The sequence below is a fragment of the Plodia interpunctella genome, chromosome 7 (assembly GCF_027563975.2).
Source record: "Plodia interpunctella isolate USDA-ARS_2022_Savannah chromosome 7, ilPloInte3.2, whole genome shotgun sequence".
Classification (NCBI taxonomy): Eukaryota; Metazoa; Arthropoda; class Insecta; order Lepidoptera; family Pyralidae; genus Plodia; species Plodia interpunctella.
In genome coordinates, this window is record NC_071300.1 from 10292420 (window position 1) to 10319599 (window position 27180).

General features: G+C 36.0%; 1 protein-coding gene across 5 annotated transcripts in view; it reads left to right on the top strand.

Annotated features, from left to right (window-relative positions):
• Nucleotides 1-1195: 1195 nt before the first annotated feature.
• Nucleotides 1196-27180, top strand: part of LOC128671137 (uncharacterized protein) — a 39144-nt gene continuing 13159 nt past the window's right edge. For 4 of the 5 annotated variants that reach the window (XR_008404817.1, XM_053747352.2, XM_053747351.2 and 1 more), the window contains exons 1-2: nucleotides 8486-8567; nucleotides 16373-16590. Coding sequence is in view for 4 of the 5 variants with exons in the window: in XM_053747352.2 (XP_053603327.1) it covers nucleotides 8497-8567; nucleotides 16373-16590 (289 nt within the window). In the remaining variant the exon portion in view is untranslated. Of the gene's footprint in view, nucleotides 1580-8485; nucleotides 8568-16372; nucleotides 16591-27180 lie in introns of those variants that run through there. The other variant, XM_053747355.2, reaches the window with a different exon arrangement.

Below are 27180 nucleotides of genomic sequence, written 5' to 3' on the forward strand. Positions count from 1 at the left end.
GCTTTTTAGAGACCTATAGAGTATATACCTATAGACCTATAGACCTATAGCCTACTTTTTGTCGCCGACGCTTCGTTTTTTTTAACACCTATGTACTAGCGACTCGTTCGGGCTTCGCTCGGGTAAAACCATACACATTATACAAGTAAACCTGGCTCAAAAATCATGTTTAGGAGAACCGTACAAAATATGTCTGCTAGATTTTGAGCTTCTCGAGTACATACATACATACATAAACACGATATAATACTTATATAGATGTTTCTTATATGCCAACACACAGCGTAAGAATTACAATCGATTGCGCAGTGGTAAAGTGCTTGCCTCTGTACCGAGAGGTCCCGGTTTCGATCCCCGGTCGGGTCATGATGGCAAATGATCTTTTTCTGATTGACCCGGGTCTTGGATGTTTATCTGTATTATGTATTTGTTATGAAATATAGTATCGTTGAGTTAGTATCCCATAACACAAGTCTCGAACTTACTTTGGCGCTAGCTCAATCTGTGTGATTTGTCCTAATATATTTATTATTATTTATTTATTTATTTTTATTTGTCCAGATATTTCCACAATAATGAAGCCCAGGGCACAGCTACAACATTAATTAAAGTAAAGACAAAGGTGAATAGGGGATGGGTCGACTTACATTGGTTCCTCGACAACTTCACCTCAGTTTTGGATAGTCGGGTGTATTCGGGATTCTTCGTGCGGGCTACGCACGTTGCCGAATACAGTTGTATTACGGGCGCTGGGTTGGCCGCGTTTGGACGTTTATGCAAATGAGATTCGATTTCAGCGGTAGGAGATATAATGCGATGGAGTTTCCTTAATTGGAACAAAAAGTGTCTGTTTTCCAAAATATTAACGAATTAACATAAAATCTTTGAGTAAGTCTTTTGACTACGGCGCGATTGGATTCAAAGGATAACAATGTATTTGAAAGAAAAATATTCCTTTTAAGACAGTAAAATTAATATCCTACAGATATTATTAGCTTCTTCAACTGGAGCAGTTAACGATTTTAGATTCGCAACTCTAAAGTTAGTATAAATAAAGTTTTCAAAACTAAAAGCACATTTTCGGCCTTACAGCAGTCTTCGCTTGACTCCCTTTCGAAGCCTACTTGCCCTAAGTTCATCCCTGTCGATAGGGTGCCACCTCACGCATGCGCAGCACGGCGATGCCACCGCCGCCCTGTCCGAGCGGCTGAATGCACGCGCCTAACGAAACAAATTGAAAATTTTCTCCCTAAGTGACTGAAAAAAACCAAAATCTATCGTAAAAACTCTTGATATATAACGCTTTGCTAATTCAGTAGCCATGCCAATTTTCAGTGCGTGACTAACCTTTTTTAATTCATATTTCGAATTTTGTTTCTTTTTATTTCTTGCCAGTGATAAGGACTAGTGCTGTGATGAAATATTAGATAGTGATCATATTTAGGCCTATAGACGAAATAGTTTTTTATTGATATAAATAATAGTTTAAGATCGAATCAGTTTGACAGAATCGTGGTTTTTTTAATAGTTTTGTGATGTGAGGACACAAAATCGGCTTGCGTAACTTCGACCTGTGTAGGTGAGTATATTAGTAATAGCAACAATGTTTTATAAATATGGATATATACGACCGTGTAGCAATGTAATAACTGTGACATAACACTCAAATTAGGAGCCTAACACGGCAGCTCTCACGCTTGCGTAGGTGAATTTGATAATAAAATGTTTTTATTAAAACGAAGGCATCCTTTGATTGCTTGAACCTTTTTACCTGAAGGTTTTAGCACCTGCTATTCTGTGAATAAGTATCAGATTTTTACGATTGTGTCTGGGGCATACTTTCATCAATTTCTGGTCATTCTAGATCTTTCCTTTATGTATTCGGCAATTTCTTTGTATACCGATATACCTGTGAGCCTCCTTTGTGTATCTTCTTCTAAATTATATAACATCTATTTTGTTGTGAGAATATCTGAGTACATATGTTATAACCGGTTTGATTTTTGATGATCACGAAAGATTCCTTTCTAAATTGGCTGTGAAATCATTTTATTTTACTGAATACAAGTTTTCACTAAAAATATTCTGTATGTAATTTGGTGGTCGATAGATCTTACTGTTTAACTCCAAAACTCCTGGGTTACACATATGATAGACTTCGTAGCCGAAAAATTTCAGAGTGACAACCTTATAGAAATTAAAAAAGAATAAATCAACTTTGTGTTGCCAGCTACAGTCGATGTCTTTGGGGTCGCAAGGGCTGGGGACTACTCCCATCTCCTCGGCTTTATGAAATCTATGTAAAATTTGCTGTAGCCAGCGGCTCCGACCAAAAAAGTAGCCCGTATTACTTTTTATCTTTCCCACTATTTCCACATCAAAAATCACCTCAATCCAAACTCGGTGCATCGTAAAAAATTGACAAACAAACACTCTCATATTTTTAATACAGTTCGTCGCGAACTTAGACATCACGAACACAATTTTTTTTTTACAAAATTGTTGCCCTACGAACTTCAAAATTCTATTGACTGATACTACATACCTTTTAAATTTCGTCAAAATCAGACCAACGGTTCAAAAGTTATCGCGTTACAAACATAACATACAAAAAATGTATTTTTGCCCCAAGATGATTTGTAGATCTCGCTCGTTTCGTTAGCTCGGTCAATTAGTATAGTCAATATGATTATAAATATTGTAATATAATAAGGGACAATCGAGGAAGGGCTCGGAGACGTCTCGAGGTTAGCAGAACACAGGTAATGGCACGAACTACGAAGCATCCTTGAAAGTTGGAAAGCATCTCCACTCCACTCCTTATACTACACTGACAGATACAAGAATAACCTTTTACTCACTACAGAATTTAAGAAAGTGTTGATCGAATGTTTCGGATGATAAATTGCATTCACGCAGGCTTCATCGCAGTGATTTTTTATACATTGTCATTATTATATCTACTTGCTCAGTCCATGTAGACAGTCATAGTAGTATATTACACTGAACAACTTTTCGCGAGAATCAACCCAGGAATCGCGAAAAAAAGTCAGCTGCCCCATAGAAAGTCAAATATCTAATTTGGGTAAAATATATGTTCTTTAGCGATTAACACATTCGAAAAGAAAGAATGGCGTTCATGAGCAGTGACGGTGATTTACAATGACGTTACCATTTTGGAGCGATCACTACACTATACAAAAAAAAATCAAACTGTACTCGTATAATATTTCGCAAAAAGTTACATACTTTATAAACACCGGCCATATTGTTTTTAAATGTTTTCAGTACATCATAAAATTCACAAAAACGACACACACTTTCAAATTGTCAACGAAGTGCAATTAGCTGATGGATAGTATGGGAGAGTCTTGACGCCAACCCTCTTTGAGTATGCTGTTGTTACCTACCAGCTGGCTAGGCTTTGTATATCCTGTCGTACCTCATAAATAAATGAATGAAACTAGAACATCAACAATTAGTATAAAAATCTTTTTTCTTCAGTGAATTTTCCATGTCCGTCATCTGCCATCGATTTCCCATAATAGAACAGTCAAGTAATAAATAAGCCAACGTAATTACAATAACCGTGTAACGACTCATATATTTTACAGCAAGCCGTCGTTATAACGTTAGCTACTACCAAGTCCCGCTGACCTAAAAACAGATAAATTGATGCTCGGATCAGATTGTACAACCAATTATATTGAGTGAGAGACAGAAAGATAAAGGGTAGAAAACTATTTTAACGAACTACATTTTGCTATTAAAATACAAAATTTAACGTTCATATTGGTAGAAACCTATCAAAGATAACAGAGCAATATATAAAAGTAAACAATTTTACAGTTTATAAGATAATGGCAGCTCTATCGCCACACGGGGCTCCTTAAGGCTGTAGATAACCGCACATTTTATCAAATACTCGTATTTTCACTTAGGGAAAACTAAAAAAATCATTTCTTCTTAAACTACACTAGATAAAGTATTTAATGTCAAAGAATAATAGTTATATTTATATTTGCGTACCCATAGTCGGTTAGTAGGTAACATGTATGTAGATTTAAATTTGTTTTAACACCAATTTATATGTACCTAACCTACTCATGTTATTTACGAATAAAATTTTCTTTCTTTCTATTGGACAGAATTTCCACAGTTTACTAAACCGTAATCCGTGTAGTAAATTGTGACTACATTGTATAATTAAATAGTAGAATACTTTCAAATAAAATTCCTTTTTCTAGTGTAGCATAATTTGACAAGATTGATTTTTAAATGTTTGCTAATAAAAAGAAATTCTTAAAAGATGAATATAGACAAAATTTGGACTGGTGTGTGGGCATACGCCCTCTTGAGACTAAGTTAATTTAATATACTCTCGAGTGAGCTAGCAAGTTTGCACATCCAGTTTACAGTACAGTACATTGGGAACTTCAGTTTACAGTACAGTACATTGAGAACTTCAGTTTATTATCTAACAGTTTTCTTTGCTGGAAGCAAATATTTTCTTTCGCTATAAAACTTTGCTTTTCTTAGACACACGATAAGTTATGTTTAGTAAATTTGTAATTTTGAATCTCGAATATTTTTACACATAAATTTTGACATATATTAAAATGGGAAACTACAGCAAATATTAGCCGCTGTAAAAAGTCGGTCAATTAACTTAAGAATTATCTTGGAATAAAGCGATGGTGGTGCGTAATGGCTAAGACGCCCGCCTGTGAACCAAAAGGAGAATGTCTCAAGTATAGTATAGTTTTCATAGATCACCACTCGCTTTCGGTGAAGGAAAATATCGTAAGGAAACCTGCACACTTGTTGACAGTGACAGTTTAAGTTCACTAGTGTGTATTAGACTAAGTCTACTGCTATGTTCACGGTAAGTGGTCGTGACAGTCGTTTCCGATGATTTAGCCTACTTGAATAAGATCCAACACCAACATTGTATCATAATAAACTCGAAATGAGAGAATACTTAATTTCACTAACGAATTCATAACTCGACATTAACCCACAAAATGTGATGGATTATGTCTGTGTGGTAGTTTTTATTCCATAAATAAATAACAATGTTCGCAATTCCTCATTCAATGGGCCGGCTAGCCATTTTTTATTCTATTACGAACATAATAGAGTCCATGGTGGCTTGCGTTATTAATATTAATGTTGTAGATACACTACATACATGAGTTTCTCGTACTCTTCCTAACTGCCAAATAAAATCGATACTACTCGTATTGACCTATATTTTTAGTGGATGTTTATAACAACTTTTTGGTGAAGGAAAACATCGTTAGGAAACTTGCACACTGGTTGATTATTAACTTGTGTGTGAAATGGAGAAGGCAATGGCGAACCACTACATTAATAGGGCCAAGAATGTTCTTCTTCTTCATAGTCTGACTATGAATCCATGTGAATGTAAAACGTTAGCAAACAAAGTTGAAGGAAATTACTGTTTTCTTTTAAAGTCCGCTTCACGCGCTACGCGCTCGTAGTCTCGTAGCACCGCGCCGAAGCAAGTGACAAATTTATTTCGTAATTTTTTCACCAAAATGTTTGCGAAGGTTTTTTTTTTGCAAACAGTCGAAACAGATAAACTCGTTGTAATATTTATGAAATGAACTTAGATCGACAACTGATTTTGAGAATGCTTACCTTATAAAAATTACTATCACGTGAAACTATTTTTTGTATGTTTTTAGTGTACTATTAAAAAAAGTGTTAACAAACATTATTTATTGTTGATATGTTTTTTTTTATTGAAACATTCACTTTAGAAATCAATACCTGTGCTCATTACCATTGTCACTTTATAATTTCAACAACAATCAACTTATGATGTGCGAAGAATTGATTTTAAAGTGTGTCTTTTATCGCTTCGTATGAAAGGACCGATGGACTATATATGGTCGCAATCTAAAATAAAAATAAAAAATGTCATCTTGACTTCCGGCTCTTCCATCTGAATACTAAATACGTTTTTCACTCTCAACAAAATATGCGATGTTTTGTTTCATCGATTACTTTAAGGACATCCACGGAAGGAACTGAAGTTAATGTGCTAATAATTTTGAGTAAACTACTGTTAAATTGCATTTTAGCATAAAATATAGTTGAAGATTACCTTAAACAACCTTACAAACCAATGACCCATATTCACATTCAGCTCAACTGTTGAAGCGTGATTAACGACCAAACTTTCGGATTTATGACTTTTGTAACTAATACGGTAAATAAACGTTCTTATTCCAGTGGTAACGGTGGTTGTCTGGTAATTAAAACACCATCATGTAATCGAAAAGTTCCAGGTTCGACTTCTTCTCGAGCCACGTTAGGAAACCTGTCCACTTCTTTATCATGCGTTGTTATATATCCATTGACCAACCAACAAATAAAAGATTTATGTCTTTGATTGTAATTGACTCACTTGCCATCAGATAATATTGGTCGTAAAAGTCATGTCAAATGCCTTTAGGTGACAGGAATAAAGATCCGACACGTTAGCTACAGCTAACGCAACACACAATTTTTTAGTAAAACAAAATAATAAATGTGAATTTTAGAATGTGTGTGAGAATATTTTCTGCTTTCTGCAACTTAACATGCATTAAGTGTGTCAACAGTTTATCCAACTGAATCTTTAGTCGAGCATTCCAATTCGATCCTTATGGCTCTCGTAACAAGAAACTCGAGTGAAGGGCCAAAGTCGGATGAAAACTCCATTTAAAAATCCGGGTATTAGGGCTGCATGATGCATTGCGCCATTTTATCGCCCGTCGCAGTGCCGTGCCGTTGAAAAAACAACCTATTTCCAACTTCAATGTAATGGTAATAGAGCTCAAAATTGCTGTGACCGCGTCGGATAATAGTGCATTGTTTGGGCAACGAAGTGCGGTTAAAACAGTCCATTACTTTGAGCATTTAATGTTTTTGTTCCAAGTAAGTTAAGTCACTCTTTAAGTCACCGAGTTCATTTACACATAAATCATACTTAAAAATATTAAGTTTCAAATAGTGTGTAAAGTAATTCATGCGATTAGTTTTAAAAGTAATAAGTAAAATGGAGAATTATTTCAATTTATGTTTTATTAAAATGGGATTTACGACGAAATTTATTATCATCGCATCATCTCAGACTTATAGAAGCCCACTGCTGGACATAGATCTCTCCCATAGACTTCCACAATGACCGAGGCTTGTGTCCCGCATTGGCAGATGTCCAGTAACACGTTTGCGACGTACTGGCAAACTGGCCGCCATTCAAATAGAGGAAAAAAAATTTCCGGCAAAAATTAACATTATAGTGTATGCAGATTTGGTTATGACTAACATCGTGGCGAAACCAACACGGATACAAGAACATTGTGCGCGCTGAAATGAAGATTATTCTTCATAAAAACTACCAATACAACATAGCGTATGGCGATATTTTACTGAAACAGCTTTTTCATTTGATCCCAAAATTTTTCAGACAGTACTTGTATTCATATATACGTAATAAAACATATATATAATAAAACTGACAGATAGATAAAATCTTTATTTGTAGCCACAACACAAAATACACAACACATACAGGTTCTTCATATTAATAAACACATAATACAAATAGAGTGTGCTGCAGCAATACAAAAAGGACACAAATCAGCGGTACTATTACCCGGAGGCAAACAATCTTCGATATACCTTTACCTTTCCAATTGTGAAAGAATTTTTTAAATTGGTTCAGTAGTTTCAGGGATATACTTATAGAACTATATAGGTCTTATTATTGAAATTTTAAACAATGATGTTTATAGTAAAACACTTGCTGAACTCATCTCAGATTTTAAGACATTTCTCTCTGTGATTTGAGTATTTTCCTGGTTTCTTCTTCAGCCGTTGAGCATCGAAGCACAATGTCCGCTTTCCTACATTTTCGTCCCTACTTCGTTCGCACGTCAGCATTTCTAGTTCTCAATCATTTTCTAGGTTTCCCCTTTCTTCCAGGATCAGGATAAAACGCCAGTTTTCAGACTTGGAACCTCAGTTATAAAAGGAACCGTATAATGAATTGTTTTGGCTCCGCATTGTTCGGCTCCTTCCATATTGAGATGTCACCTGCTTAATATAAATATTTCCTAGTTGTCAGTACATTTTCATTCAGGGTGTTGTTTAGCATGTGTTTATAGACACCGTTTTGTAGTAAAACCGTATATTTTTTAATCATATTTGCATACTATGTACTTAATTTATCAAAAAATATCATTATTGCGTACAGCCACCTACATATTAATTCAAATTCGCCGCTATTGCCACCGCATAGAGTCCCATTCGTGGCAACTTCACAAGCGGTTGACTGGACTATACATAGTCTTATCCAACATGCGTAATGATACATAGGAAAATTACAATTACTAGTAGTACAATGCACAATTAACATTTATCAGACACAGATTTGTAGGCCAATTAGTTTAGTTCCCAATTCAGCATACATGTGTCGAACATATGAATCTAATTGGGCTACAGCCGTCACTGATTTGTACGTGCCCTGAGGCCTGGGGGTTACATACTGGGAGGTAACCTGTTTTTTTTTTCACGATGTTGTTGTTATAATTGCTTTTTGTCATTTTATTATGTACGTAATAGGAACATGTTATAATACAATGGCCGGCGAAATAGCTGCTAAAAATATGCGACATAGTACTGCAACATGTTTTTTTAATATTCATTACTCTATCTACACTCAAATACATTTCATTTATTTACTAATCTTCCTAATAAAATATACTTGATATTAAGCACACATTTTTGCAAGTCTGGGCGCCGTTATTCCATAGCAAGTACTCGGAATTATTTTAAATTATTTGGTTGTGAATTTATAATGTCCGGACCGATTTGTTCATCTCTGATGTGTGTGTGTGTGTGTGTGTTTTATTCCACGATCACGACCCTCAGCCATGAGGAATAGGACCAATTGAAATTAAGCTTGGGCAAAATGTATATACACATATATAGCAATAAACAAATACATAATATTAAATAGCTCTAAAACTCTAAGAGTCTGCTAATTGGAGAGCCTCGACGTTTCCGAGTAATCCGGATAAAATTGAACGGATTATACCGACGAGAAGTTCGCCGCGAGATGAGGTGCAAATTGGAAACGGTATTTAAATTATTTCGTTGCTGACTTCGTTCTGAGGTTCCGCTCCTGTGTGTAGTATGGGGTATTATTTTACAAAATCTATACTATTATTATAAAGAGGTAAGCGTTCGTGAGTTTGTATGTTTGAGGCGGGTAATCTCCGAAACTATCGAACTGATTTCAATTTTATTTTACCATTGGAAAAATACATTATCCAAGATTGCTATAGGCTGTATTTTATCTCAAAATTCCGACGGGAGCGAAGCCCTGGGCAACATCTACTTTTATATATATTGATTTGATTTTCAATTTTATGTTTTCATTAATCATCCATTATTAGTTTTTATAGGAAAGAAAAGCTGTGAAAAGAGTTTTATAGCCGGACTTGACCGGACTGTGCTATGGAGCAACGTTTCAAGCAACCAATACAGTACAATAATTATGGTTATTTGCCTTGATTGATTGCTCAATACGGCTGGGCGACACTTCGCGACGACGACAAATCTATCGTAATTTTCGACAAACTAAATTCTATTGGTCGTTCGGAACTTAGCATAGCATAGCGCGGCATCGCTCGAGTTCCAGACTTACGCTGGAATTCGACAAATGCTACACATTATATAAAATGTAGAATACATATGAACATATTTCCAACGAAGTTAATAATTAAATTATGACGACGTAAATCATAATATTTTGCTCATTTGTGCACATAGACTTGGGTATTTATTTTCATACATAATATATAAAAAAACCGTTGTATATCGACCCCAAATAAAGTGGGATAAGGGTAGGCTGATGATGATCAATAAAATCATTCCTGTTCCCTATAAATTATGTATAATAACATTTATATAAGTGAGATTATATTTCTTCGAATACGAAGACTTTCCACTTTGAACTTCAGCTTTGACCCTTGAAGGTAAAAACCCTTCAACTTTGTCGCAAAAATAGATTTATTTTGCTTTTCGCGGAAGCTTCATAAATATTATTATGAGATTTTAAATCTCAGTAAGACGCTATTTTGACGTGAAAAGTTAAAAGACATATCATTCCTGCTCGTATATAATATAGTTATTTGAAAACTAAATTAATTAGTGTTATAAAAATGTGAGTTTTACCTTATTTTTAAGTTTAAGATTTATGCTTTTTTATTGTTTCATACAGTTTAAAATTTGTGGCAATAAAGTCTTAAAACGGAACGCAAAAGCGGAGTTTATTTTTGGGGACACTTAAAAATTCAAACAGCAATTACTCTGTGACGTACTGCAATGTCGATAGCACAACGTTCTACGGTTTAGTTTCGGAGATTACCCGCCTCACACATACAAAATCACAAACCACAAACTCACAAACGCTTACCTCTTTAGTAATGGTAGTACAGATATGTGTTCAATTATCTAGAGTAATTTAATTTTGTCTACATTGAGGTCGGAGGGCTAGGAAGCCAGAAATATGTATATTTTTAAGAAAATGGAACAGGATGAGAGCCTCAGGCAAGTACGAGAGGGTCGCGTTATGAAAAAGGTTGACAAACACTGATCTAGGTCAAAATGTTGTTATTTATCGTTTACCTGTCTGTAAGCATATGCAACTTTTCAGAGATCCCTAATATTGATAGATAAATTGTTCGTTTATAAATATTTTAAAATTTCATTTTTAACGTTGAATGAGATAAAGTATTCATTTTTTAACGTTAAATAAGATAAAGTATTCATTTTTAACGTTAAATAAGATAACGTAGTGCTATAGATAAAAATCTGGTTGAACAGAACGCGACTCCATATACATCCGTGGATGTGGTACGAGGCGTTCATCTCTCATCTGTCTTGATATATACAGGCAAACCAGACATAAAATTACAGCTAAATTAAGGTTCATTTCAAGGTCCCCGGACTTTGGGACGTCACAGCCCGGAATGAAGGCACGCTTTGAGAATCTCTAGGAAGTTGCCACAGATTCTTAATGGTTATAAGACGCTCTGAATATCAGTTATCGCGATCTGCAGTCTATAGCTACGCCGTCTGACGCTAATTTCAAATTGACTAACGATTATGCTCGCGTGTTTGACCGCCGTTCAAGCTAGCTCCATGTTCAGGCTTATTTATAACAATTGCCTTCGATTGGACTTTGAACTTCATTCATAATTCTCATGGCTTTGCTTGGAATATAGGCAAAGGTTTTAAGTATGATTTTATATTTATACTGGATTCCCTTCACTAGTCAGTATAGTGTATCCATATGTATCTCTAGATTGTCTCTGTATATAAAACTGCGTTACTGAGTGACTGACTGACAGGCAACGCACAGCCGAAACTACTGGGCGTAGAAAGCTGAAATTTGGTGTGTAGGTTCCTAGGACAGTGTAGAGGAGCACTAAGAAGGGATTTCCTAAAATTCCCACGGGAAAAGGATTTACTTTGGATTCACATGCAAAGTTGTGGCCAAAAGCTAGTATAACTATATAATTATATGTTTTACTAGCGATGGTCTGTGGCGGCTCCGCTAGTAGCATATGTCACTCTCCACCCATTTCCACTACTCCATTGATATCACATACAAACATCACTTTCACATTAGTACTATTAGTGTGGTTTCTTTTTTCTTTATCATAATCATAAATTATTAGTTTCATTAATTAAAAACAATTACAGTGTACTATAAAAATAAAATTAATGTAATCTAAATATTAATTAGTACAAGCGGTTTGCGTGTTGCTAAGCTTTATTACACGTAAATCCCAACACGAGCTTAGCTACTGAACAGAATGTGGCACAAATCATAAGTCTATTGGTCTAGCACGCAACCTGTTGAATCGGCCCTTATTTAGCACTCACTATCGAACCTTCGATGAATATATATGACTAGCATTTTCCCGCTGATCCCCGCGTTAGTTATTTTTCCGGGATGAAAAGTGCCCTATGTCCTTTTCCATATTTCAAACTACATGTATGCAATATTTCAAGATTATTGATTGAGTAGATAGAGCGTGAAGAAGTAGACAAACCAACAAACATACTTTCACATTTATAATATTAGTTAGATTTTATACAAAGTACAGTATCAGCGCAACAAAGCAATTTCATCATCTACGCTCGGAATATTTGTTAAATCCCCAGAAATAAAAACGAATTTACCCAGACATGGGATCGGCTAGGATTTTTACACCCGTAAGCACCTGTACACCAAAATTCATCGAAGTCCTTAAAACCGTTCAAATTCAAATCATTTATTCAGAAATTAGACCTTCACAGGCACTTTTTCTCGTCAATTTTTATATTTATAGTTATTTCTCACAAGCTACAAACTACTGGCATTTCGGAACGACCACTGCTGTAAAGAAATGCCGAAAGAAACTCATTTGAACAGTGTTGGTCCCTATCATGCCAGATCGGCTTACCATTATTGTTTATGAAACCATACCATTTATGAAAACGTAGGTACTATAGGTTTCATAGTGTAGGACAAATGGGAAGTCATATTTCAATCGGTCGATTGGACGAAGAAGAAGAATAATGGAAGTCACAGGTAGCATATAGATTAGAGAGGGATAGGGCAAAGGGAGATGGAGCATACGCCAAGAGACACCAAACTCGGCTGTGAGCAAATAAAACGCTCTAATGATAAACTATGAACACACGTGCAAGAATCTTAAATATATACTATTTCAATGAATACATGAAATATTCAAATCCTCTTGACACACGGTTAATGTCATACGTAATATACTTAGTGTACGTCTTCCTGGAATTTTGAGGCTTACCTTGGCAAAAATAATCCGTTTACCATGTATTTTTCCATCATGAGTAGGTAAATAGGTACGTTCTCTTCCATCATTGTGTTAGTAACTAACAACATAACAAAATATAAGCTATTAAATCTTTTAAACACAAATTATTTTGTTGTAGTATGGAAATGGTGGTAAAAGAAGCGGTGGTGGTGCAATGGTTCACACGCCCGCCTGTGGATCGAAAGGTCCCAGGTTCTAATCCTACTCGAGCCACATGAGTTTGTATACCAATCTGACTCATGTACATTCGATTTCATCGAACAACACCGGTGAATGAAAACATCGTGAGGAAACCTGCACACTGGTTGATTCTTATCAACTTGTGTGTGAAATGTTTCATTCCACGTAATAACCACGACCCTCAGCCATGAGGAGTACGACTATGAAGATAGAAATGATTTTAAAACTGACAATATTTGAAGATTGATGGAGTAACGATGTACATTTTGATAAAATTAATAAATTATTCGATTCACTTCAAGGGTTATGCCGACCTAAAAGCTACTTTTCGAAATTATTTGCACCCACGCGCAAAGTGTTGCTGTCTTCAAATCTCTGAAGTATTACATAAAATATGTAAGCGTTAATAATTATAACTTTTAATTAAACGGTAACTAACACAATGAAAGGTAAAGAACTTTTAAACATTATGGTACTCTTTATAAATATCATTAACATTTTTGACTTCGAAAATATCGAATGAATAGATTTCAATGAAATTATTGGACAATTTGTTGGATGATTTTGTTAAGGTTAGAATATATTTTATGTACATAACATTACAACACAGTGTATATTGTCCGGAAATAAATGAACGAATGAAAGATTGATTGATATTGATTGATTGAACGAATAATATCGGAAATTGTACAGTGAGCACCATTAAATAAAATTTAATAATTGCAAAATCATAATAAAGTATGCTATGTTATTCCTTATACCTTAACGTATCGTCTGTATCTCTGTTGAGTATATTCATTACACATATACATTACTTAATAATGCTATTTTCGCCATACAAAGTTGTATACGCATTGTATTATCAAATGTGTAAATATTTTTGAGTGCAATAAATGTCGTAAGACGGCGTCCATTGATCACTGCATGACACGTTTCATAAGGGACTCTGCATCTCCGTATAGCCATAAAACTATTAGCCAGCTTCACAACACAATCTAGGCTGTTATCTTAATCACTATCTTGGCCTAACAAGGCTCGGTGCGGCCCTTGGTTGTTAGCAAGTTGGCGCAGTACTCAGCTAAATTAGTTTTGTGGCTTACTAAGCATAAGTTTCGTTTTCTAGGAATATTTTTCACCTTCCACTCCAGTCGAATGAGGGAATCCTCGTTGCAGATGTAATTGTAGAATATATTGCTTTAGGTACTTATTTGTTAGCTGTTGCCCGCGGTTTTGTCTGCACAAGTAATTAATCTATATCACTCTTCAGACCTCCAATCCCACATAAAACAGTTTTAGAAATGTATCAATCTCAAATTTTACCATATTGGGACCACTCGTGACGCGTCACAGTCCCTCGCTCGGAGGGCGAAGTGCGAGTTTACATTTTCACTTCTCACCATCGAATCGATTCGAAGTGAGACGCAGCGAACCAATGACATTGCAGTGTGGTTGTCGTTGCGTCACAATTGCGCGTTTTGCCCACAGTACTGCTTCGTTATGACTTGAACGAGCCAGGAATTTAATTAAATTGCCTTCTTCTTGTCGTAGCATCGATGAATTAATTATCGGTATTGACTAAATAAATACAGCAGTTTATTTGACACTAAAATTAACTAAATATTACAAAATGACAGTCGTAGCTACAATTTAAAAGCTGAACATCATCGTCACTTTGAATGTAACTCCACATGCCACAGATCCAACGATCGCTGTAAATTCGACTCTATTTCTAATATAAATAAGCTAGATTTTAAAAAAAGTTTTGAGCTGCTAACAGAGTCGGCTATATATTTTAGATGATTATATATCGGTGGAAGTGTACGTAAGTTAACTGATACTTGATATCCTGCAAGATATCGCACACGAAGTATTGATAGTTATACGGTATCAGTGTAGGAGAAACCTGAGAAATTCCTGAATAATCCTAACTCAACCCAAGTTTCAAAATTCGCAAGTTTTTGAAACTTGGGTTGAGTTAGGATTATCCAGGAATTTCTCAGAGACATTCTTTGATGAATTATTATTGTTTAGATTATATTACAATAATGATTTTTACACAGAGTTTTTCTAATATAATCAAATATAGCGTATATTTGATAAAATAATTAATTTGGCAATACACAACATCCTTTTTTCAACTTTTATTCAGTTTCATTTGTCCCAATGTTTGTTTGTCAATCTTGCAGAGTTGAAACTTTTCAACAGGGCTAGCATGCGACAAGTCGATAAATTTATCGATAGAGAAGACAAAATTTGTCGACGAAGAGAAATATAGCGTTTTCCCTAACATGGGATCACCTATCGATAAAATAAGTCTTCACGATAAAGGTACATCCACACGACGATTTGTCGTGTAGCCATATTATAAAAACTTACTATTTTCGTATGGCAAGATCGGCAATATAATGATTTCACGACAATATAGTTTTTATATACTCATAATTCATCATTTGAATTTATGGTGCGTTGCGTGCGTATTGTTGTTATGTAACACCTATAGTTGTTGATATATATTTATTTATATTTTTGTAGTTTGTTTATTATATTGTGTTAATTTTTGCACAGCACCTTTTTTTCCATTTCGTTCCGAAAGAATATGCTTTGAGCATTAAGTTCGCCATTTGTTTATAAGTATGTTTTTACTCGGAACAAAAAAGTAATAATATATCTAGAAGTATCACTGCACATTTATCCCGCCAGAGTACAGCACTGTATGTTAGGTACACAAAAAGCTTTGCCGCCTTTTGCTATGTCGATTAAAACATTTATTTTAGAGTACTTACTTTATTTATCCTTTCATTATGTAAGCATTGTGAAAATATACAATAATGTAGCATATTCGGATTTCGAAATATTGGGGAAAATCGGGATACGCCTTACGCTGTAAAATTTTCGAGCCAGTAAACGGTCGAAAAGAAGCTCGGAACAGTTCACACGAGAAGACTTATTGAAATATAAAACATATTTCAATTGTAATCTTCAGTCAAAATCAAGTTTATATCAGTTTATGACCACAGTTGACCAAATAATGCAGAACATAACCTAATATATTCTAGTGTTATTATTTTCAGGATAATCCACTAAAACCTTCCTTTTTCCTTTAAACTCGCACCACGAATGCATAGAAGGTATTTTTGGTCGTAAATCTGCAACAATATTGAAAATTGGCGCTTTTTGCCTCCATTTGTTGTGTACCTTAGTTGTACCAGTAGCGCCATCTGCGCTGAGCTTTGCGTAATTTGCCCTATTAACTTGTGGTGTCATTCCAGAGCACCCCAGCCGTGGCCGCGCGGTGATGTCGGCATGGAGGTGGTGGTTCCGCTGGCCGTGGTCTGGGTGCTGGCGGTGAGCGGCGCGCCCAACACCACGCGACGGCTGACCGACGTCGCCGACACCACTCGCCGACAGCCCGACCTCGACGACGTCACCGACGACGATAACTTGCATCTCCACGACTATTATGATGAGGAGAGGATCAATATATCTGGTCAGTGTTTTTAAAATATTATTTATTTCTATCTGGCCTTTGCCCAGTCCAGGGAGCAGCTTTTCTAAATTCGGCCCCCCCTACCACACCCAGAAACTACTCGCCAATAATCCTATTAATATTATAAATGCGAAAGTTTTTGAGGAAGTATGTGTGTATGTCTCTTTCACGCAAAAACAACTGGACGGATATGAAATCTATTTTAAAATTTATTACACGTGTATAGTGGTATTTAATTTATAGGGTGCTTTTTATCCCGAAATTCCGACGGGTGCGAAGTCCCGGGACGCAGCTTAATGTAAGTTATCGTATTATTACGTCACGTGTTACCCTTCCGAGGTCATTGACTGTTGCGTGTCACACCGTGGTAACAACGTTACGATGTGGTGTGGATTGATGTAGATGTATAGATTTGAAACAATTTATCGTATTAACTAATTACAGTTGATACGGTTTCCGCTGTTTATTTACATGTTTCATAAATTCTTTTGTTTCGTTTTTGGGCTTCGTGTAGAATGAATGTAATGGTAAAAATTATTATATTATACTATATAACCAACACTTGGAAAAAGATTATAACCTGAGGAAGGATATATTTGTGCCAATGGTCTGACAACTAAACATGCTGAAGACCATGCAAAGTGGAAGACAAAAGGGAGGAGAAAGGACCCTAGGCTCCGACGTTCTATGGCGGCGGAAGAAACCGGGAAAATATTCTGAATAGACTAGAAAATTATGTAAACTGAACTACATGGCTCGGCTACGAGTTGCCAAAGTGGTTGGCGTAGATCGATATAGCGCTTTGCGGCACATTATGGCTGTATATAGTACAATCTCTACTAAAGTTAGTTTCTTTAGAACTACATTATTTTTAAATATGTTTTAATTGGGGACCTTTGAAGAGACGGGTGAACAGTCCTTCCGTTTACGCCTTGGACGTAAGCACAATAAGTACAAGTCAGAGTTGAGAAAATTAGCCTTATTCATAGGCTTTCTCCCTCTCTCATCTGAACCGGTTTCTTATTTATATACTTTGATATATTATTAGAAAAAAAATGGAAGAAACAATAATAGTTTCTTCCGGCATTTCTGCTCAACAGTGCTCGTCCCAAAATGCCAGTAGTTTGTGACTTGTGAGAAATTGGTATTTAATATAAAAATTGTGACGTGAAAAAGTGCCTGTGAAGGTCTAATTTCTGAATAAAACTTGAATACTTTTTCTCCTAATCTTCGCACGATCTTTGATCCTTAATTGTCAAACTATTGGCACGCGTATCATCCTTCACGACATCAAGCCTGTACTTTTTGGGTTTGTCCTTAGGCTATATATCTACTCGAAACTCTTATAGGAGCAAAGTCGTGTTGCACAGTTAGTACAGGAGATATGTCCGAAAATCACTTTAATTGACGTTTATGGAGGTCCAAATCCTTTGTCTAGACGAATCAAACAAGCCCAAACTAGCTCCTTCTCTCTCGTGGCGTCTTAGGCTCCTTTGTAGCTATCATCAGATCAATTCAATATTTGAAAAGGTCATTGCATTTTTCTCTTTCCATTCCTTATTTACTTTTTTATAAGAAAACGTGTCGCTGTGCTAGTGTCATCTAGCACTATTAGTGGTACTAACCCTAACTAGCATTGCCACTCGATAGTTAACTATCAAGCGTGTCGATTGATTGAGCAAAACCAGTAGAATCGATATTGTCTGAAACGAGCCTTGCCTAAAACTAAACGCCTCAAATAGTCCATTCTTAACCTGACAATAATTTGAGACAGAGAAACCACGATCGGGCCTTTCATAATACATTATTAAAGTGTTTGTTCAGTAGTTGGCCGTCTGCCAATGTTAGCCAAAATACCTCTACTTGGATAAAATCGGTTACCCTGACTGACAATTGGTAAACTTTGATCTAGTCTCTCAAAAATATTTGGCGGAGTTTATTTCAAACAAGTTTATTTTACATAAAGAAATTTACGTACATTTTACAGACATGTATATGTGATATCATCTTTGTTTTTATGCCTATTTTGCGTCCCACTGCTGGGCAACTTTCGATTCAATGGTTTCACATCTTTATGGTTAAAAAAAAGCAGTAACAAATAAGAGACACGTACAAAGACTTATCCTAGAAAGGAACTTTACCAGTCAACCAAGTATTTGATAGGAAACAAAGCAAAAAGTAAGGTAGCGTAAGGTGAAGAAAAGTGCAATGTGAAGAAATATGAAAATGCAGAGTTACAGAACAGTACAGAAGTATAATCATCTTTTATATGTGAGGACCTTTCATTAGGTCGTCATTAACTGTTTTTTATTATTTTATTCATAATTTTTATTTTTATTATAATAATTCGTATGGCATTTAAATTTTATTTGTAAAACATGTACGTGATTTGTGATCTTCAAGTGTCTGAATTATACTTCTATTTCGACGAATAAGATTTGTAATTATGAAGTCATGGGAATCGAGTGTGTCATGCTCACTCAAATGGTCAATCTGGTGGTGGCGTCGTGGGCCGGGTCGTGAGGTTCCCTCTATTATGGTTGAGCTACGCGATGGCTGTCCCATGCGTCAACTCGTGAACGGGTGCTGCCAGAGGGAACTGGTCATCTCGTTTCTCATATATTTTCATGTAAGTTAATTGTGTTTCACATCGATATATATATATATTATAATCAGCACTCGGATCACAATCATAACCTGTTTTGATATACCTTTTGACTATGTACATTATGTACTTTTATATATTATTAGAAAGAAAAAAAAAAACATTGTAAGAAACAATAATGGTAAGCCGATCTGGCATGATAGGGACCAACACTGTTCAAATGAGTTTCTTTCGGCATTTCTTCTCAGCAGTGGTCGTTCCGAAATGCCAGTAGTTTGTAGCTTGTGAGAAATAACTATAAATATAATGATTGACGAGAAAAAGTGCCTGTGAAGGTCTAATTTCCGAATAAATGATTTGAATTTGAATTTGAATTTGAATTTAACCATCTTATGTGTTGCAAGTTGCAACGTAGTTTTTGATCTTATAAAAAAATTACAATGATCTACCCTCCGTTCTGTAGTATTGTAAAAACAATTACACAACCATCCAAAGGTGCACTAGTCTGATTCCCATGGCGCGGCCCGAATGGTAGCAATAATAAATAGGTTTTTGTAACGCGAGGAAGCCGCGGGCCGCTGTATCCGACCATAGATAAGATAGCACGACCCCAATAGCCAATCGCTAACTAAACTTTGTTTTTTTTTTCTATTGTTTTTTTGCTTTGTCGATTCGGCGGTGTCCGGTCTTTCCGAAATGTCAGTTGTTTGGAGTTTTTTTGAGATATCCTTACGTCCTTCCTTCCTTATCGTTCATATTATACAACTTAAGGGACACCGAAGTTGTCAATAAAAATTGACGACATCGGTGGCGCAGTGGTAAAGTGCTTGCCTCTGAACCGAGTCCGGGTTCGATCCCGGTCGGGTCATGATGGAAAATGATATTTTTCTGATTGGCCCGGGTCTTGGATGTTTATCTATATGTATATGTATTTGTTATAAAATATAGTATCGTTGAGCTAGTATCCCATGACACAAGTCTCGACCTTACTTTGAGGCTAGCTCAATCTGTGTGATTTATCCTGATATATTATTATATATGTATATTATTATTAAAACAAAGCCGCCGTGTCTGTCTGTGCGCAATTAACTCAAAAACTACTGCACATATTTTCATGCGGTTTATACATGGAGAGTGTGATTCCCGGGGAAGGTATAGGTATATAATTTATTATGTTTATTACTCGAGCGAAGCCAGGACGGGTCGTTAGTACTATATAATTTGAAATTTGACGTTAAAAAGTTCCTGTGAAGGTCTAATTTGTGAATAAATGTTTTACTTTTACATCTTTGGTCCCCTTTTGGAGACATTTTCTTTGTCACCGTTGTCGACGAATTTAACTCTTAAAGACCAATGTGAGCTCAACCAATGAATCTTAAAGAAAATAACAGTTTAAGTTATCAAAAAATAGACCGAACTGAACCTACACAACAATCGATTGATGTGTCAGCTACAGACAAAAATACATCTACTGATTTGTCAACTTTGTTCGATTTGAATAAGTATGTCTCAATTTATTTAGAAGGATAGTGTGAAATCCATTTATTTATTATTTATTTAGAACCATTACGTGTCCCACAGCTCGATAAAGGCTTGTAAAATTCGTACTTGGTAATAACTGAGAAAGTATATTTCTTATGTTCTTCTTTCACGTCAAAATGGAGCATATCGTAAGCCGCCATTTTGTTTAGTGTTTTAAATGTTATATGATATTATTCCCATTGAATTAGTAGGTACCTACATTCCATGATTATTCCTAAATAACACAAAACTTCTTCTGTCAACGACATCGCTACACAGTGTGAGCAAGATCCACGTTGATTTTTGGTCTGAAGAGTGACATCAGCTACATTTTGAACGGAGCTGCGTGCAATAGCCTGATGTCCATAAACAGGGGTTTATTGATTTCTGATTGATCAAAAATTTTCGCTATATATTGCGGCCGCGCCCGCATTTTGTCTGCCGAACTGAGACCACAACCAAAGCAGATAGATTTAATTGGCTCGGAGTAACATATTAATTAACTATGCTGAATATTTATCTCGGGTTTGATTTTTGAGGTTTATAGGTTGGCTATATAATGAAATATGATGGGTAAAATGTTTGTTAAACAGAACTCAAGCAAGATCACGGAGTGGGAAACTGCGAAGTCTGGGATCAGCGTAAAAAAAATTTAAAGATTATACAACCGGCCGCCTGCCTGTCGTCAATCCTCCTTAGGAATGCTATTGTTGTCTATCAGCTGCCTATGCTGTGTGGCCCTTAGCCGCCTCGTACGACATCCACGGGAGGATATGGAGAAGTTCTATTCTAGGGCGGAACCACACGCCACAGACAATACTTTACCCCAGTCTTCGAACCGTACAGTTCACGGACAAGAAATTTAGAAAATCCTTACAAAGCCAGCAACAGACTCCATAATAAAATCGTCCACGTTAACAGCTCAGAGGAGGAGGTATCACTTTACGAGATTAATTTGTAAAGATGCCCGGCCCGTGCCGTCTCAGTTACAAATTTAGTGTCGTTTTCCTGTGCCGTTACACAATTCTTCTGATTCACTTGTCATTTGTCTGTAATTACCGGGTAGAATATAACCCGGAATAATACTTAGAGTACTTTTAATCCCGAAACTCCCACGGGAGCTGAACCCCGGGGCGCAGTTAATTTATGATAATTTCCACAAGTTTCCACCGAATAAATATGCAACTTGATGTGAATCTGTTAACTACGTAGATACCTGAATTTCATTATTATTAAATACTTGAAATACAGAACGTTATATGCGCTCAAAGCCTGTCTGATAACGCATGCGTGTGCACACAAATACACATGCCAATGCCAATACCTATTCACATAATATGGTTAAACTGAGGGTTTACTATCATCTCATAATGCGGTCCAGTTTAGGATCTAAACTGACCTGCATCGCAAAGTCGAATCATCAAGTTAATTTTCAATATTAACTAGCTCTTGCCCGCGGCTTCGCCCGCGTTTATTACGTGCTCACGACTTATTTTTGTTACTATCTCGTATACTAAGCAACCTTAGAGCAACGTATGGCAATGAAACCTAATTTTAAGCTAGACCATTCGCTATTCATCTGTAAACACCACGTCAAATTTCATCCAGTACTTTTTTCGTGATGCGCGAACAAACATACAGACATAAATATATAAAAAAATGTTTTGGCTTCTATTAGCCTCATAAGTTATTTTGTATGAATAAATGTACTAGTATTATGAATTGTACTGAATTTGGATGGCCAAATAAATGTTGATGAACTGTCCAAATTTACAAAGATAACTGGCAAGAATATTATATGCCAAATACTAGTAAGTAAAACTTGTACTTGATGGGTTCCAGTGGCCCACATATGTTTGGAGTTCTATTGAATATATGGCACCAGTTTGGCAAGGCGACCGTGCCAAGGCTCGTAGCTGGAACCGCGCCAAACAGCTGACACGCAACCGCCATTTTTATCATATTTTTTAATTTGCATTTCATATGCGATGTTACTAAAAAATATATATTAACTTAACTTATCTCTCAAATAAATAAATCCAGATCGAAATCGGTTCAGCCGTTTGACTGTTACGATGCCACGGACAGACATACAGATACACAGACACGTTACACTAATATACTTTAATTCCGCTCCTTCTGTCGTCGGCGGACGTCGAATTCGAAGCAACTGGACATATTCTTCGACGATTGTTTATTATATCTAAATATACTATTATTATAAATAGGTAAGCGTTTGTGAGTTTGTATGTATGAGACGGGTAATCTCTGAAACTACCGAACCGATTAAAAAATTATTTCACCATTTGCTGTTGGCTATATTTTATCTTAAAATTCCCACGGGAGTGAACCCAAGCGCAAAGAGGCAAGCGTTTGTGAGTTTATATGTTTGAGGCGGGTAATGTCCGAAACTACCGAACCGATTTCAAAAATTCTTTTCAAATTTCAAAAAATAATTAGTATCATCTCAAAATTCCCACGGGAACATCTAGTATTTAATAATATTACGATGAAACTAACAATTCCTTTTCCTAATCTTTATTCAGTATGCAATATTAAAAGTGTGTACTGTATTAATTAGCATTGTATGTATTGTTTCCGTGGATTCCTTGAGACAAGCGCTATGTCACCCGTGCCGTAATTTACGACCGTGATCCAACCGTAAATTGTGGACGTGAGCTGTTAAAAACGTTACGTCCATTTCTGAGCCCCCTCTAGGGAAATAGTGCAGTTTTATATTAATTTACTAGCGGCTTATACGCGGCTTTTTTTTTGTCAATATATCAGGTTCTAAGCAACATACCGCGGTGAAAACTATACCAGAATTTATGCTCTCAACTGCGAAAACCGCATCAAATTCCATCCAGTAGTTTTTGCATGATGCACGAACAAATACAGACTGACAGACAACATTTGTCGTAAATTTAATAGAATAAAAGAGATTTTATTTAAAAGTAGCGATCCTCACACCACCCCAGACCATACAAATTTTATTCCAGTAGCCTGATCAGACATGCACGTGGATATTATCCTTCCCTCACCTAAGCGTGTTCCCTGATTTAGGAAAGGAAAGTGGTGAGGGCCCCTTTTTTGTGGAGGCCCCGGAGGTACGGATGAAATTAATAACCACAGGACCACCGCCGCTTCAAACTGTAGTTTACTTTATATGCCTGTCGACAGTCAAATTTTGCAGTTTGAACTTGACCCGCTTCTGTTGATCGCGCTGAAATTTTGCATGCATATGTAAATTGGATGCAATGGAATATTATTAGGTCACGGATGAACGACTTACTAGTCAAGTCACTCACACATGCGATTGAAACAGCAAGATATTCAAAAATGGTAAATAAATAAAATAAATATACCGTATTCATATATGGACAAATCACACAGATTGAGTTCGCCCCAAGGTAAGTTCGAGACTTGTGTTATGGAATACAAAACTCAACGATACTATATTTTATATCTTATACATAATTATACCGGTATCAAACGCAAAACCCCCAAAAGATTACTTGGGTACATCAAAACAAGCGACTTCATAGTTTTTTTCTCATATAAAAAAATCAATCTAATATGCGATTCTACACATCTTAACTCTATGTAATAGCCAAGCAACACGAGACAGCACAATAGCGTTATGTAGCGGAATTGAACATAGAGTTAACGTTTTATAGAAACGACATTAAAACTAAAAAAATTGTTTTTTTTTTCTGTATTTATTACGTTTAGACAAAAGCCGTAGAACAAAAGATGTTAGTCTCCATGTACCTTATGTGCCTTTGGAAGGTTATGCGTAAGATACCAGTAACCCTGTATAGATTAACATCCATGACCCAGGTCAAACCCGGGACTGATTGCTACAGCAGTCTACATGATGACCATGAAGCCACAGAGGTCGTCAAATATATGTATAGGTACACCTAAACACCTTTCATACTTTGCTCTCGTATACTTTCTATGTACAAAATGAACAATCCTTTTAACAAAACCTTCACACGACATCAAAACACGCCTTTGTCTCAACATTCAGCTACAAGACGACTGCCATTTTCTTCATCAAGAATTTTTGAAACAATGCCTGCGCAACACAAATGACTACAACAATAGCCACTGACGTCGTAACAATAAAGTTCATATTTCCATAGCTGGCTGTGTGACATGTGTCGTTTGAGCCCGGCATCGGACTGTTAATTTCCTGCTAGGAGAAATTCGCAATACTGTTTGACGTTTTTACTTCGGCTGAAAGTTACGGGGAATGTTCTCGTCTGAAAATACTGTAAAAGTTCAAGGTATCTGGAGAGAGATGTGAATTTGAACACGATTGACGATAATGGAATCGTTTACTTTGATAACCGAAAAATTTTGCTGCATGAGGAGAACCTTGAAGAAACCATTCGTAATTAATTCGTAATTAATACTTGGGTTGTGCAAAAATATAATTTTCTGAAATTAATCTAGATGAATGCATATATCAAATCTACCGTTTATATTTATCGTCTTACCATAATCCTACTCGCGATTTTCGCGGTTTTTGTTAATTATAATTCTTATACTTACGGTAGCCCGTGACAAAAAATTTGAAAAAGGCAATGATTTCTTCACTTCAAATATATGCTGCTAAGTTTTGTTATTGTTGTTTTTATTATAATGTAGGTACTTACCTATGTAGTACCTGTCATTATACAAGATATGAGTTGAAGAATGCTTGTGGTGAATTTGTCCATGAACGACACAACTCGTGGGGAGAATAACATTTATATCTGACACATTTTGTTGTACGTCTTCACAAACGAGTTCTAAACAAAGTTGTACAAACGCCTACACAAAATGTTACCGCAATCGCACACCGCTACTGCTTGTTAAACAACTAATTAAGGCGCAAACTGTAGCTAAACAAAAAACAACTTAATATAATAAATAATTATAATTTTATTATACTGTTTGTAGTGTTTTTTTATTTTTTAGGGTAAGTTGATTTTCATCAACTCATCCGACAAAAGAAACCTGACGGTTTCAAACGACTAAACGTACCTTTTGCAAACATAGCTTATAACACAAACGATTACAATTTCTTCGAAACTAAAAATCTCTTCAAAATCGGTTTGACTGCAACTACTGCAACAACATACAGATACACAGACACGTTCATCTTCTTCGTCGAGTCGACCGTTCTAATTGCAACTTGCAACATTACATATGTTGCTAACAGACACGGGGCACTGTAGTCTAAGTTGAAAATAAATTACCATTTAATGATGTCAATTTGTATATGTATTGAACGAACATCTCATCTTTCGAACGCTATGTTCGATCGTAATAAAGAAATACGCAAAAAGAAATCGTTTTCCTTTACCTTATCAGAAAACCAGATCGGCCATTTGTATGGGAAGTGCGCAATTTAATAAAAGGAATATTTTTCGTAATATTTTCACATTTTATCTCCTTCACTGATCGAATACCGGCACCAAATGAATTGTTGTATCCTTTTTATTGTGTCTAGGTATCGTATACTAAAGGGGCGGCGGTTCAGTGGTTAAAAAATGTCCTTGTAAACGTCTCAAGTTCGAATGTTAGGTACTTAGCCAAACGAATATGTTGACCGATAAATCTTCTGTTTGTTTTCATTACCTTTTGCTTCAAAGCGATGATGGCAGTCCCGTCATCGAATGGTTTCAGGTTCGAAATTCAAATCCTCCTCAAAAATAAGTAGCAGTAATCTCCTAAATAAGAGCACTCATACTTACCACGAAATTTTCACGAATTCGCGGCATGTGTCTCAGTCTCTGAGTTCGGCGACAATGTGGAGCTGGCATTAGATGTATAGTAGGTACACTGCGGCAAAACAAGGCGCACTGGGCCAGTCGATTGTAAAGTTATTTAATAGAAAAAGAATAACTGGTACAGCTGTGTCCTCAATAGACGTCCGTCGAGCTCTACTTCCGGCGGCCGCACCCTTCGCTCGCTACTCCCCGCGCCAGGGCAGACTGGATATTTTGTAATACGTCATACAAAAGATTTATAACAAATTAAAAATAAATATATTGATTTTTTTTATCCTTTTTCTTGTTTTACTTCCATCGCCAACACAAACTTTGCTAGTCGCAACATTCGTAACTCCCCGTGCCTGAGACGGATATACTTAGTAATTTTGCATACATGAAAATATTTAAGAAATCTTCTTTTCGAGTTGAAATACCAGACAAATTAAGTAGCCGTGGCATTGTCATTGTCTTCATCTATGAAGCAGAAGGGGGGGACAGTATGAAAAGTTTTAAATATAAACATTTTTTCAGTAAGTTTATAATTTTTTTTACCATCGCATGATTCAACGATGCGATAGTCATTTGTCACATAAAATTAAAATATAATGTGATTCGTAGGTATATGTGGATTTGATATAACGAAATTTTTAGTCTTTTATTTCGAAACTAAGTACATTTAACTAGGATTTCAGAGCTTAG